Source organism: Acipenser ruthenus, chromosome 7, assembly GCF_902713425.1.
Source record: "Acipenser ruthenus chromosome 7, fAciRut3.2 maternal haplotype, whole genome shotgun sequence".
NCBI classification, from domain to species: Eukaryota; Metazoa; Chordata; class Actinopteri; order Acipenseriformes; family Acipenseridae; genus Acipenser; species Acipenser ruthenus.
Genome location: NC_081195.1, coordinates 55671172 through 55686712, shown reverse-complemented (window position 1 = coordinate 55686712; position 15541 = coordinate 55671172). Strand labels below are relative to the sequence as shown.

Genomic DNA, 15541 nt, shown 5'->3' with positions numbered 1-15541 from the left:
ACAACATTTTTCATATGTGATATATTTTTTCAATAACATTGAAAATTGTAAAACATTTTAAAATTAAAAACTTTTACAATTTTAAAAATTTTAACAAATTTTATAACATAAAATTCCGAGCAACAATTGTCCATCTTACCTTCCAGAGTTTTTTTTTTCAGTGCTCGCAGGTGAAATGAGGTGCCCAGGGTTTGTCTTGATCACCGACAGGCATGCCGAAATATGCCTTGTAGGCCTCACACATCTTAGCAGATGCTTCCACGGAGTACTTTTTCGCTCTTGTCTTGATAATTTGGCCGCAGACATAGCAAAATACGTCTGCCAGATGCTTGCAGCATCTTGATGCCATTTCAGAAAAATGCAGATATGTATCCACTTAGGCAGCTGGAACTAAACTAAACTGGTGGGCTTAAGGCCCCTGTATTTATACTACTATTTATACCATTTTCTATACTTTTGAGGCATAAGCAATTAGGAAATAACACTTACTACCCAGGAACCAAAAAATAAAAAAAAATTGTTACACGGTGAAATCATTGGACTTGCCAACGCTATAATTGTTTGTTGTCCGTGCCTCTTCCTTGACTTTCACAAGCGACTAAATTCACCAAAAAAAGGGGAAAAAAGACTAAGATATTCAGATGTTATCCTATTTAAAATGTTGCAGTCAGAAGTAATAGTGTGCAAAACATGATTATTACATGCAGCAACATTTTGTCCACGTCTTCCACACTGCAGGATGTGATCCAGGCCAATGAGGGCAGACATGCTTTGAGAAATTCATTGTTTCAAAATGTCCCTTTGACCAGGTGTATAAACAGCTTGAGTCTAAAACACTTTTAATGAGAATAAACAGCTTTGAATTTCACAATATTGTCCTGCTTGCCCTACCACAACTTTGGCAAGTGCCAGATACGCAGGTACATAGAATACAGTACAAAGATACAACTCTAATATTTCATACCCTACCGAGCTGCTCAATTATTTAATAATCTGCATATTCTTTGATCAGTTAACTGCAATACGTTTTGTTCTCCATTAAAATGCTGACAATCCTGGCATATTCTAGTCATAATATTACGAAACCTATAGGTACTTATTTTCTCCACATTAACTGAGGTTGGGACACAACCCAGTGTTTAGCAGAATAGTACAAGGGTCAGTCTTTGATGCCTGCCAAAAACACACATGGCTTGCTCATAACGGATAGGCATGTACAGGCTGTGTGCTATCTAGTGCATGCAGCCTTGCCCTTTTCCATTTGGAAAAGTACAAGTTGTAGAGACAGTGACTTACTCAGCTAGGAATGTTTAAAATACGATGTGTTCCAGTCTTGTTGACTGAGCTGGACATAATTCCATGTTTTGCAAGAGCTCATACTTTGAAAAGGAGGTAGATTTGGTATTATTTAATTGTACTAATCTAGGGGCCAGGTATTTGTAAAACAGGTCAATACTGCCCAACGACCGGTGTTCAAAGCCATAAGCTTGGCATTGTAATTAGTTATAGGCAAGTGTACTGTTTAATATCATGGTACTAAAATAATTATCCCATTCTGCTCCCAAATATTGTCATTACAGTTTTCTGACAAATTACTGGCATTCCTTTGGTTCAATGCATTTCAATAAGTACATATTAGAGAATACTATACACTGAAAAGTATTACATATCGTAAACTTTGCAATTTTGTCAGAGTTAAATATATGAAGTTCCAGATCCACACAAAAGACGCGGATGAATTTATGCACTTAAAAGGAGTTCTGAACTTGTATAAGCCTTTTAAAAATAACTGTCACCAGTGTCAAAGACCAGTTTAAAAGACTGGCTTGGAAAAGGAAAAAAAAAAAAAAAAAAAGACTGGCTTGGTTAAAACAAGGTAAAACACTCAGACACACACATTTAACAAATCTTTTCACTCCAGTGTAGAGTTTGCAGCATTTCTGTGAAATTAAAATTGTCAAACTAAATTGTAATGGGTAACTTAAGGACTGTGCTCTGAATGAAACACCCCATATTCATGATGCCATCAACAGTTTAAAAGTCACTCCATACATCTTACAGGAAGCTGTTTTCCTCATCAGTCCACCAAATCTATTTATATACCTTTGTGGCTGTGGGACATACTATTAAATATTATGTTTATTCAATAATTAATTTAACTATAAATTGTTTGTGGGTGTTTTCACTGGTGGATTTTTGTCCCTTGGAGTAAACTAAATATAGGCCTTTGTCCCTATGTACTGTACTTCAGTCTCAAACGGAAATAAAATGTGGTAATTAAAGACAGCTGGACCATGGCATAATTTAACACACATATCTCCGGCTTCACAGATAATTTGTTCCGATATCTTGAATTGTATTACATTAATTACAATTATTGTTTATTATTACAGTAAATATGATTTCAAGAAATGATCACAAATATAACATAACATGTACCATTATTCATATAGCATCATCATACTGCAAGTCAGATTAGTTATTTAATATACAATTCTTTTACATTAGGCTTTAGCATTTTCACATAATTAATCATTTAAATACAGTAGGTTGCCTTGGGTTTTGGGTTTTATTTTGTTGTACCACTGTTCAGAAATGTTTGATGCTTGCTTTTTTTTTTTTTTTTTTAAATAAAACATTTCCTCATAAAAAAAAAACATAGTACATACAGTATAGCAGTGTACACAGACACTAAAATCTTCTAAACACTACGGAAAGAAAAATAAACAGCAACAAGCGCAAAAACAAAGCATTCATTTCCCACAGGTGCACCAGCTCTTTAGGTTCAAAGTGACAAGCCAGTCACAAATACAAGACACAGATATAAAGACATATGAGTTTATCTCATTTTAGTTTAAAATGCTAAGTTAGTGGCACATGTAAAGTGTCCAGTGTCTTGCAGTTTGCCCAGTTAGGCAGTGTGCTATAACTGATGTTCACAATGGCACTACAAGTTCATCATTTTACTATCCAGTCACACTATACACAGAAAGAATACAGTGAAGAAAACTGAATTGGTAAATCAGAATGTGAACTTGACATACACAGTTATACTGAAGTTACACACATTGCACAGGATTCTGATAATTTGACAAAACAGTTGTTGTGGCAGTTTGTCACTTGAAGTCACGCATTATCAAGGTGAGCCTCGCCATCAGCAAGTTAATAAATCCGATCTGCTGGTCAGATATCTGCTGCACTTGGTAAAATGGGCCACTTTCAGTGGCAAGGAGATTCCATATCGCTGTTGCTCATGGCAGTGGGTTTACTGTGTAATTTGTGTTGCAATCCTTTCTGTGAAAAAGTGCAGCTCAGTTTTCATTTCTTCCATTTGAAAGTCAGTTACATCCATTATTATTTCAGTGTCAACAGGACTGTTTATAGTACTGTAGCTGCCTCTAATTATACTGTCTGTATTCTTTCCATACAGTTAACAACTGATATGGGGATTATGTTTTTGTAGCTCCTTACCTCATGTGCACAGTTCTTGGTCATTTAGATCATTCTGGGATGACTTAATACAAGGGTATGGAGTAAGTCTATCAATGTTAACATAGGTGCTATTTAAAAGGATGTAGTGTTCCCCACTAAAACTGGAGAAGATGGAAGATATTCTGGAAACTAGTCCTGAGAATGTCGGCCGCCGTTCTGGATTAGGATGCCAGCATTCAATCATCACATTGTACCTGTATTTAAAAAAAAAAGAAAACAAATACGTAAAACATAATGGCCATCTCTGTATAGGTATAATAAGAAGCATACATTGTTTCTGTGTATAGGCAGAGGAAACCAAGTATTACATCTAATAGTGCCAAACTGCATAACTCTAAACTAAGAGATCAACACAAAGCAATAAGGCACAGGTGAAAGAAATGTTCCTCAGGGGCACCACATTGCCTAACCTTGAACCTGCATTACGTATTTCTCAGGTACGTGCCCTGCAGGAATGGTGTCAACACACTACAGTACCATCCCACCCACACCCTCCCAAATCAAGCCAGCTTGGCACACAGACTTACAGTGAGTCAGGGCAGAATTCTGGCTGAAGGAGGCGCCTTCCTTGCAGCAGAAATACAGTCATTTCAAAAGAACTGACATCTGAGTAAGGTGGGGCCCCTCTTGTCATCAACTCCCATAGCAAAACTCCAAAAGACCACTGAGGGAATACAGCAACAACAAAAAATAACTTAAACAATAATTCATGCTTATTAACTAACGTCATTTGTTAAAAACTGTAAATAAAACATGCTGGATAATCCTCATGTTGTCTTTTTTTTTTTTTTTTAACAGCTCTTTGGTAATGTATACACTGTGAATAAGTATAGAAATTACAAAAGAGTAATCTATAAGAACATCAACAATCACACAATTAACAAATACATGTCCAGTCATTAATAGCCTAATTGTGTCACTGATTCCACTATCTAGGAAAGATTAATTTATTTTGTTACAGTTACTTTCAAACTATGCAGCTTAATGGGAAAAAAACCCACAATGTATAGAAAGTACTGTTTTACCACATCAGATTTTGTTGTAAATTTGTGTATCTGTAAGCTCTCCAGTGCCATCCACTTCACAGGCAATTTGACTCCGTTTTTATTGTGCACGCTGTAATATTCCTTATCATAGACATCTCTCGCAAGACCAAAATCAGCCACTTTAACAGTGTATTTTTCATCCAACCTGCATTAATAGCAAATATTCTGTCAACATAATTCAATTTTACGTATTCAAACAGCAATAAGTAGCAATAAAACATGGATGCAAAAGTACAATATACACAATACAATATAATTTTCTTAAAACAGTAACAGGTTATCAGAAATTTAACAGTCATTTGTGAAATCCCTTATGCAGAAAAAAAACCTCAGGAAAATGTCACCAAAATGTCACATAATAAAACAGGTTTATAATATAACACCGTGTAACAATTTTTTTTTATTTTTTGGTTCCTGGGTAGTAAGTGTTATTTCCTAATTGCTTATGCCTCAAAAGTATAGAAAATGGCTATTACTCCCCACAAACTTTGCTTTTGTGACCAGGACAGTGATATTCTGAAATTTACCTATTTTCCAGAACATTCCAGATAGATTCAGTGCTGAGTAAACTTGGAGTAACTTCTAGAACTTTCTAGAACTTTCCAGTAATATAAATAGTAGTATAAATACAGGGGCCTTAAGCCCACCAGTTTAGTTTAGTTCCAGCTGCCTAAGTGGATACATATCTGCATTTTTCTGAGATGGCATCAAGAGGCTGCAAGCATCTGGCAGACGCATTTTGCTATGTCTGCGGCCAATTTATCAAGACAAGAGCGAAAAAGTACTCCGTGGAAGCATCTGCTAAGATGTGTGAGGCCTACAAGGCATATTTCGGCATGCCTGTCGGGGATCAAGACAAACCCTGGGCACCTCATTTCACCTGCGAGCACTGCAAAAAAACTCTGGAAGGTAAGATGGACAATTGTTGCTCGGAATTTTATGTTATAAAATTTGTTAAAATTTTTAAAATTGTAAAAGTTTTTAATTTTAAAATGTTTTACAATTTTCAATGTTATTGAAAAAATATATCATATATGAAAAATGTTGCGAGAATCTCTTACACATTAGTCATGGGTGAAATAAATGTATTTTTGTAAGATGGTACAGAGGGGTAAAGAGAGCCATGAAGTTCGCTATCCCAAGAATTTGGCAGGAACCCACTGACCACTCAAGCAACTGCTACTTCTGCATGGTGGACCCTTCCAAGCGGACCGAGTTCTCTGTGGGGAGGAACAACGTCAAGTGGGAGCCACTGGTGGACCCCCGGAAGGTGCTGATGCCACCACTGCAGATCAAATTGGGCCTTATGAAACAATTTGTCACAGCTCTAGATAAGGAGTCGGCAGCCTTCAAGTACCTTCAAGACTTCTTCCCTAAGCTGTCTGAGGCAAAGGTCAAAGCCGGTGTCTTCGTTGGACCACAGATAAAGAAGATCCTGGAGTGCAATGAATTCCCCAAGAAGCTCACTAGTAAGGAGAAAGCGGCTTGGGACAGCTTTGTCGCAGTGGTTCGGGGCTTCCTGGGCAACCACAAGGCCAAAAACTATGTGGAGCTGGTTGAGACTCTGGTGAAGAACTACGGCACAATGGGCTGTAGGATGTCCCTCAAAGTCCATATCCTTGATGCTCATCTTGATAAATTCAAGGAGAACATGGGAGCGTACTCGGAGGAGCAAGGCGAGCGCTTCCACCAGGATATACTGGACTTTGAATGCCGCTACCAAGGACAGTATAACGAGAACATGATGGGAGACTACATTTGGGGGCTGATTCGTGAAAGTGATTTATAGTATAATAGTAAATCTCGAAAAACTACTCACTTCTAAATCTTTTGTAGTCATTTTTGTATTACTTTAGTATAAATACATGTTCATTTGGATTCATATGTTGTTTTTTTCTGACTTTATGTGAACGAAAAGACACAAATTCGCAAGTTTTCTCAATGGAAATAGGTAAATTCCAAAATATCACTGTCCTGGTCACAAAAGCAAAGTTTGTGGGGAATAATAGCCATTTTCTATACTTTTGAGGCATAAGCAATTAGGAAATAACACTTACTACCCAGGAACAAAAACTGTGTTACATAGTGTAATCATTCATTATGTTTAAATGCCATACTTACATGCAGTTCCTGGCAGCCAGATCTCTATGGACAAACTTTTTGCTGGCTAGATATTCCATTCCTTTTGCTACCTGTAGCCCAAACCCTATGAGATCTTTCACTGTTGGGTTCTGTAAAACATAAGACACAACAACATAATTATAGACGACAAGAAAACCTATTCAAAATCCAAACCAAATATATTTAGCTTTGCCTTTTGAACTCTCTAAAATTGCAGTTAAACATTTCACCACGGGGGGGGGGGGGGGGGGGGGAGAGACAGAAGGTTAAATAAAACATTTTAAAGAAGGTTGTTAAAGTCTAGTCACAGTGTTCATTCACATTTCGACTTTTTAGTTAACACGTTTACATTTTAATTGTAAATCTTTTATGCTACAAAATACAGTTCTAAAAGACATTTCAAACGAAATATTCCAAAATATCAATACATTGAATATCCGTCTTGCTCTTAATTAACTGATCTTGTACTCACATGAGCCTCGTCCCTAATGAAGTTTCTAAGATCTCCATGTTTCATGTATGGCAGAACAACTAGTGGAGAGCCTTCACTTGGAAGGCAGATGCCCAATAAAGAAAGGACGTTAGGATGGCTGAAATCTTTCATGATGATTCCCTCTTTTAGGAACTGCGCTACCTCCTCGATGTCTGTAATCCCTATTGAAGAAAATACAAAGAAAGTGAATATATTACTTAACAGACCCATTAATCTTGTGGGTAATTAACATCATCTGGTTTATAGCCTTTCTAATAGTACAATAACCTGGATAAAGACTAATATACATCCAGCAGAAACGTCAAAGCTAACTGTTAAAAAAGACCATAGCAGTGGTGAGGGTTGCTGTTGTCATGGTGTCTTTAATGTTGTTAAAACTGTCTCGTGGTATCATAACAAAGGTTTTTTTTTTGTTGTTTTTTTAACAAATACATTCAGTGTAAGCTTACACAGTAGTTATGGAAACATACTAAATATTAAGCATTATGTAAATCTGTTTTTCGCTGATGTAGAATTATTTTAGTTTCTTATTGCCATTTTAATGTCCAACCCAAAACAAAGAAAGCAAAGCTGTAAACAAACACATCCTATAAAATGATTGATAGTTGTATATATCAATATATATATATATATATATATATATATATATATATATATATATATATATATATATATATATATATATACAGTGCCTTGCGAAAGTATTCGCCCCCCTTGAACTTTGCGACCTTTTGCCACATTTCAGGCTTCAAACATAAAGATATGAAACTGTAATTTTTTGTGAAGAATCAACAACAAGTGGGACACAATCATGAAGTGGAACGAAATTTATTGGATATTATAAACTTTTTTAACAAATAAAAAACTGAAAAATTGGGCGTGCAAAATTATTCAGCCCCTTTACTTTCAGTGCAGCAAACTCTCTCCAGAAGTTCAGTGAGGATCTCTGAATGATCCAATGTTGACCTAAATGACTAATGATGATAAATAGAATCCACCTGTGTGTAATCAAGTCTCCGTATAAATGCACCTGCACTGTGATAGTCTCAGAGGTCCGTTTAAAGCGCAGAGAGCATCATGAAGAACAAGGAACACACCAGGCAGGTCCGAGATACAGTTGTGGAGAAGTTTAAAGCCGGATTTGGATACAAAAAGATTTCCCAAGCTTTAAACATCCCAAGGAGCACTGTGCAAGCGATAATATTGAAATGGAAGGAGTATCAGACCACTGCAAATCTACCAAGACCTGGCCGTCCCTCTAAACTTTCAGCTCATACAAGGAGAAGACTGATCAGAGATGCAGCCAAGAGGCCCATGATCACTCTGGATGAACTGCAGAGATCTACAGCTGAGGTGGGAGACTCTGTCCATAGGACAACAATCAGTCGTATACTGCACAAATCTGGCCTTTATGGAAGAGTGGCAAGAAGAAAGCCATTTCTTAAAGATATCCATAAAAAGTGTCATTTACAGTTTGCCACAAGCCACCTGGGAGACACACCAAACATGTGGAAGAAGGTGCTCTGGTCAGATGAAACCAAAATCGAACTTTTTGGCAACAATGCAAAACGTTATGTTTGGCGTAAAAGCAACACAGCTCATCACCCTGAACACACCATCCCCACTGTCAAACATGGTGGTGGCAGCATCATGGTTTGGGCCTGCTTTTCTTCAGCAGGGACAGGGAAGATGGTTAAAATTGATGGGAAGATGGATGGAGCCAAATACAGGACCATTCTGGAAGAAAACCTGATGGAGTCTGCAAAAGACCTGAGACTGGAACGGAGATTTGTCTTCCAACAAGACAATGATCCAAAACATAAAGCAAAATCTACAATGGAATGGTTCACAAATAAACATATCCAGGTGTTAGAATGGCCAAGTCAAAGTCCAGACCTGAATCCAATCGAGAATCTGTGGAAAGAACTGAAAACTGCTGTTCACAAATGCTCTCCATCCAACCTCACTGAGCTCGAGCTGTTTTGCAAGGAGGAATGGGCAAAAATTTCAGTCTCTCGATGTGCAAAACTGATAGAGACATACCCCAAGAGACTTACAGCTGTAATCGCAGCAAAAGGTGGCGCTACAAAGTATTAACTTAAGGGGGCTGAATAATTTTGCACGCCCAATTTTTCAGTTTTTTATTTGTTAAAAAAGTTTGAAATATCCAATAAATTTCGTTCCACTTCATGATTGTGTCCCACTTGTTGTTGATTCTTCACAAAAAATTACAGTTTCATATCTTTATGTTTGAAGCCTGAAATGTGGCAAAAGGTCGCAAAGTTCAAGGGGGCCGAATACTTTCGCAAGGCACTGTATATATATATATATATATATATATATATATATATATATATATATATATATATATATATATATTTCAACAATAAGGCTCAAAGGCAAAACTATGTGGTTTATGAAACACAAGAGAGTATAAATCTTACAGCTGAAAATGCCATATTATAAAATTGTAATAAATCATAGCACAGTCTCCCAGGAGAAAAGGCTATTTGTCATGCAGATCATTTTTTTGCACTTAAGACACAATTACAGTTTAGGGAATTCAAGAAATAATAAATACATTAGCCATGGGGTTTATGTAGAGACGCATCAAAATCCACCTCGTATAAAACTGTATCGCTAAATCTGTTACTCACTGTTAAGGGATTTCACTGCACAGTGAATTTTCATGCTGTCTTTATCCAAAAGTGTTCCATGAAAAACACAGCCAAAGTGTCCTATTTAACAAAACACAAATAAAAAAATAAACGACCCTTAAGCATAACCTAACATTTTTCTGTTGAAGTGTTTTATAAACAAACACTCACACCCATGCAAACATAGTTATGAAATATGATATATTGTGATTACTGAATACTACATGAAAAAATCCATGTAGGCCAAAGCATTCAAGTGCTGTCCAATTACGATATTTTTTGCTAAAGGGCAGTGTGACACTTTAATTTATAATTTTGTTAGTTTGGTCAGTCAGCACTGAAAGTAAAAGGAGAACCAACACAGACAGACAGCCTTAGCTAATCCAGGAGCAAACTGTGAATGACGAAAAAAATTCACAGCCACTACACTATCACATCCTTCCAGATGGCAATGGTGTCCGATTACTATCAAAGGGGATTCATGTGCTTAACAGTGGGGAAACTAAATGATATATATATTTTTTAATAGAACAAATCCTCCAGGTTTCCTTTGACTTGCAATCGTAGTGTTTCTTGGGAAATATTTCATGAAAGAGAATGTCAGATTTCATATACATCAGGGTTCAAGTAGCTGGTCTTAAAGATATCTTGATTTTATTTATGGAAGCCCACTGAAAGAATAGCTGGTTAAGGCAAAATAGTGTGTTATATCAACAGACCTTGAATTATAATAGTCAGCTGCCTGGTTTTTAAGCATGTGTTTACCTCTTTTTAAAAAATGAAGTTTATTCAAGCCTCAAGTAAAAGCTTATAAAATATACTCCCATGCATTTACTGTCATGCTAATGTAATTATTTACGAACATGCCCCACTACAGTGGCCACATTACAGTGCCTCTTGTCAGAGTGTTAGTTGACAATAAAAGTCTGCTTGGGCCAAGCAGCTTCTCATGGGTATAGCAAGTACCTGAGCCTGTATGCATGCATGATTTGTTGTATACACACACACACACACACACACACACACACACACACACACACACACACACACACACACACACACACAAAATACTTGCCTCTTCCTATCACTTCATTGACATGCAGAATTAGGTTATCCCGTGCAATAACAACGTGCTGCACTGCTTTGAGCAACTCTGGGTCCAGGCTGTTGATATTGATGTGAACGTTGGACAGAAGCAGGGGAGTAGCCAGGTCAGTATCGCCACTGGAGTGTATGGTCGACAAACCTGAATGGCTGTACTGGGGGTGTCGGCATGATTCAGTCTGGGACAGATTTTGGCCCTGATCTGAAAGATAATTACCAACGGGATAAAAGCAGAAAGCATGTATGACCAACATGCACACTGAAATGCTAGACCTGATAAAATGAATGGCAAAACGTATGTTGCTGGATTCTCAAAGCTCTTTACTCCAAATCTTCATTAGCAATTTTTTTTTTTCAGAAAAAAAAGAAGCGCCCATTAAAAAGTTACCAAACACGAAATAAACAACTTAAGACTTTTAATTCAGGGACTTGTAAGCAGTCTTACCTTTTTTTCTTACTCGATTTAGAATCTTAATAAGTGTTTTTTTTTAATGACAATTTAGAGTAAACAGCTTTGAGAATCTGTCAATTTGTTTCTTTCTTTATAAAAAAATATGATATGCAGCATGACTTACAAATGCATTTTAAAAATCTTTATATATTACAAAACATGAATTAATCTTCAGCATTATATGTGAAAACACCTGATTAAATCAAACACTGAAATAAAGAAAGAAATCAAATTAAATCAAACGTTGGGAACGAAGATGAGCTTCATGAATACTTTCATTGGAAGTTACTACAATGACATACCCTCTAGCAAGGTAGTTCTGTAATCCACAGATTCATGGGAGACCATTTCATTGGTTGGACTAACACTTCTTGCATTTGCCAGCATGTCCAGGTGTGGAATATGTGCTCTTCCTTCATACCAAACCATAGCTTCATCCAAATCTATATTCCAACAGAATTGATACTTTAAAATCAAATTCAAAATATTCTCATGCTACAATTTATATTTAAGTTGAACAACTGTATCAACGACAGGATAAAATCATTACAAAAACCCTCCCTGGTTAACTGTCAACCCACACTCTGTGGATACTACGGGGCATTCCTGGGATCAATGCTCATCGGCTTCACCAAGAGCCCCAGGGTTCTTCAGTTGTGTTACACATTGTAATGTACCTTTAACTTGTTTCTTCTTCCTCATCCACATAAAGGCTGCGAACACCAGGAGAATTAAAATGGTTACAGACACCACTCCTGCAACAAGGCCTGTGTAATCATGTTCTTTGGCAAGCATTACTTTTCCAAGGACAACTGACGAAACGGCTTGCTTCCACTGAAGGAAAAGGAACAGAGAAAAAAAAACACCTTAAGAGAATTCAATAAACGATAACTCAATCCCGATGTCACAACCCCAAGATAAGCTGTTTTCCTGGGGTTAAAGGTGCTGTGCAAATGAAACCTGAAATAAGGAATTCTTTACAGCAAATTGAATATCCTGTCAATTCAATCGTTTCACTGATTGAAATGGTAGAATTATACCCCCAATAAAATGAAACCTGTATTGGAGAAGAATTCAATAACAGATACCCTAATAATTCATCCCAAATTAGAAGACTCTTAATTACATTTTGATTTCAAATTGCAGTTTGGTATTGCTTTACAGTGTGCAGTTTAACCATGTATGCTTAAATCAGTTGGGATTACCTCAGAGTTGTGCTGTTTATGTTTCATGGCTTAACAAATGTAAAATGACTCTTGGGAGATCTGACTGACTACAAAGATCATACATTGTGTAATCTGTAGCTACTGCCATTTATAATGTGTTCTATTTCATAATGTTCTTTACCAAAAAAAACAAGTGTTGTATAATACTAGTTATTGAGTAAAAGAAGACACTTGAAATCAAGCTCTTTTTTGATCCTTCCTTGAACAACCATCCATTCATTCATTTTTGCTAAAACAAAAGAATTCCAATAGTGATAAGAGCCCTTACCTCCACTTGTACCTCATTATCGACTTCCAAGAGCTCCATGGGAATGGTGCACACTATTTTGTCTGCAACCAGGTGGATATTCTCACAGCTTCTATTGCTCACTTTAAGCACTTCACCTTGTACAGCCTCAGAGTCAACATTAGTTACCTAGGGTTAGAGGGGGGCAGGGGGAGTTTATTCATTATTAATAATAATAATAATAATAATAATAATAATAATAATAATAATAATAGCTACATATATATATAAAAAGGTACATGATGACGCTCTTGAATTATGTCATTAGGTTCTGCAGAGTGCTTTCGATTCAAAGGGAATTGTTGGCTTTTAACTGGCCAGTTATCATGTATGTTTTGCCTCATCTCAATTTAAAACTTTTAAACCTCAACATCAGTAGATTGAAGAATTGTAACATGAGGGATTTTTTTAAAATCCTACCTGAAGACGTTACACACTATTGTTATGCTTATGCATTTATAATATGGATCTGCATCTGCCGGCGACAAATTTGTTTTTAGTTGAAAGCACTTTGGAGATTATACACACAGCACAACCTAAATATATATACACTGTATATATATATATATATATATATATATATATATATATATATGTGTTTTTTTTTTTAAATACAATACACATGCAGAAAAACAACTGTTCATTTGATATCTTCTTTTGGGGTGGATAACAAAGGAGAACATCTAAGAATATGTAGTTATATTGAAATAAGGTTGTAGTGTAGCCCAAAAGTATATAGCATGCGGTATATACATGTATATGTATTAAAACTTTAGACTGAATGTATACAATGTAGAAAATCTGGTCAGCCTGAAAAGTATGACCAAAAAAAATCCTTACCATTATTTCTAAAATATATTTATTGCCTTTAGAGATAACTTTCGGTTTTTCAAACATTTCAAACTTTGGATCCTCCACGTACACAAAATCAAAGTGCCTTGAAGAAAATCCATCCAAGGTGAAGGAAACCTTTGTTGATATCGGTGGGTCACGCTGCAAGTCTTTCAGTGAGGGAGATGTACAGAGGATGCTATGCTTACTGTCTCCCGGTGTGCAGTCCTAGAAAAAATAAAATGAGGTCTTTGTAACTTAATGAGAGTTTGATGAAAATGTCTGGAGGAGAAGATAATTCATGCCTTATACATTATTTAGGAATTCAGAATGTTACTGTCCTTGATTTCTACAGCTTATAAATTGCTTTTCTGACATTATTCTATAAAAAAAAATAAGTCTCTGAAGACTTCACTGTTATATTCCTTAAGCATTGTTGCATCTGCAAGTTGCCTCTATGAAGCTATTCTTGCGTATACAACCTCTAAAATACAAAGGTTAATTTATACTGGTATTCACCAAATCAGTATTGCCTTTTTGGCAATTCAGCTGTGTCACATTGACTATGTGAGAGGATGTTTATTTGCCCCCAGAATTCTTCTAATTGTATTCTTCATATTTCTCTAGCCTTTGTACGGCCCACCTTAGTACCAAAATGGTAGAAGAAACCAAAAGGTATATGTGTTATTTTACTCTATTTTCATTGTATCCCACAGCAATGTTTTTAATTTGAACTGGCAGGCAGGCTTAAAGAAGGGGCCTTGGCACTTTCCCCTTGAAATCAGAGACAGTTGGCATTTCATTTTTCATTACAGCTGGAATGTTCTCTAATTCCATTGTGTTTATCAAGACAACTAAGATCCAAGGCTGCAGCCAAAATACATCTGTTAAAACTATATATTAACCAGCTAATAATTATTCTATACGATATTATTTTTTTACATTTTATTACGCTAACCTCAACCTAATCAATAGTAACAGTTCTTACTGAAAAAACAGAAATGTTTTTATTAGCATCTAGCCGCTAGAGGAATTTACCACAGCCCCAATTCCCACAGGTGTAGTCACTGTAGCCACGGCTCAACAAACTGTACAACTTGTGGTTTATTACACTTCTCCAGCTTCCAGTCCTGTCAACATCTCTTGCTTTGACTCCACAACATTACCTAGCAAATCCATGCTCTGAATCTGGTTATTGTCATTTTCGTTTACCATCAAATCAGTGTGTGTAAAAAAAAAAATATGAAGCAGTAACAACAGTTATGTTGTGCATTTTGAATAAATTGTGAATTTAATGGTTTTATTTTTTATTTAATTTTACTGTATTCAAAAAAGTTGTGATGTAAATGTGGTGACCATATTGATAATTATTCTTTGCTGAGACTACCTCTGTGTATATGCTGATAAAATGAAATGCTTGCTAAGAAAAAGGCTACATAACATGAAGAATCTGATAATAGTTACAATAATGTTTCTAGTGGGGTTTTTCCAACTGAATAGCAAATTTGGGCATGTAAGAGAACTGGCTGTGCTAATTTGCGTTGTAACAATGCATTCCTTGTGTGTCAGCAAGCCACATTGTTTTACTGATTCATTGTGTCGCATGACTGCCTGTTATTACCTGCATTCCTAAGTCGTCTTGTTTTTTTTTTTCTTCAAGTTTCTAAATTTAAAAAGTATCAAGGATGACATGTGCTTCAGCTAATGCCATTGTCACTTCTCTTTTACAAGAACATAAACTGTCCTAGATCAGATGTTATTAAACTTTGTTTTATTTTGGGGAACTTTTTTAAAGAATTATTTTGAACAGGGAACCCCTACTGAAAACTGAGGT

General features: G+C 36.1%; 1 protein-coding gene across 5 annotated transcripts in view; it reads right to left on the bottom strand.

Moving 5' to 3' along the window:
* Nucleotides 1-2364: 2364 nt before the first annotated feature.
* Nucleotides 2365-15541, bottom strand: part of LOC117415916 (hepatocyte growth factor receptor-like) — a 33073-nt gene continuing 19896 nt past the window's right edge. For 4 of the 5 annotated variants that reach the window (XM_034026847.3, XM_034026850.3, XM_034026846.3 and 1 more), the window contains 11 exons: nucleotides 13717-13935; nucleotides 12859-13005; nucleotides 12042-12198; nucleotides 11667-11807; nucleotides 10885-11115; nucleotides 9810-9890; nucleotides 7132-7313; nucleotides 6660-6769; nucleotides 4518-4683; nucleotides 4020-4156; nucleotides 2365-3686 (listed from right to left, as the gene is read on the bottom strand). In XM_034026847.3, the coding sequence (XP_033882738.3) occupies nucleotides 3473-3686; nucleotides 4020-4156; nucleotides 4518-4683; nucleotides 6660-6769; nucleotides 7132-7313; nucleotides 9810-9890; nucleotides 10885-11115; nucleotides 11667-11807; nucleotides 12042-12198; nucleotides 12859-13005; nucleotides 13717-13935 (1785 nt within the window). In that variant the 3' untranslated portion in view covers nucleotides 2365-3472. The remainder of the gene's footprint in view (nucleotides 3687-4019; nucleotides 4157-4517; nucleotides 4684-6659; nucleotides 6770-7131; nucleotides 7314-9809; nucleotides 9891-10884; nucleotides 11116-11666; nucleotides 11808-12041; nucleotides 12199-12858; nucleotides 13006-13716; nucleotides 13936-15541) is intronic. The other variant, XM_034026848.3, reaches the window with a different exon arrangement.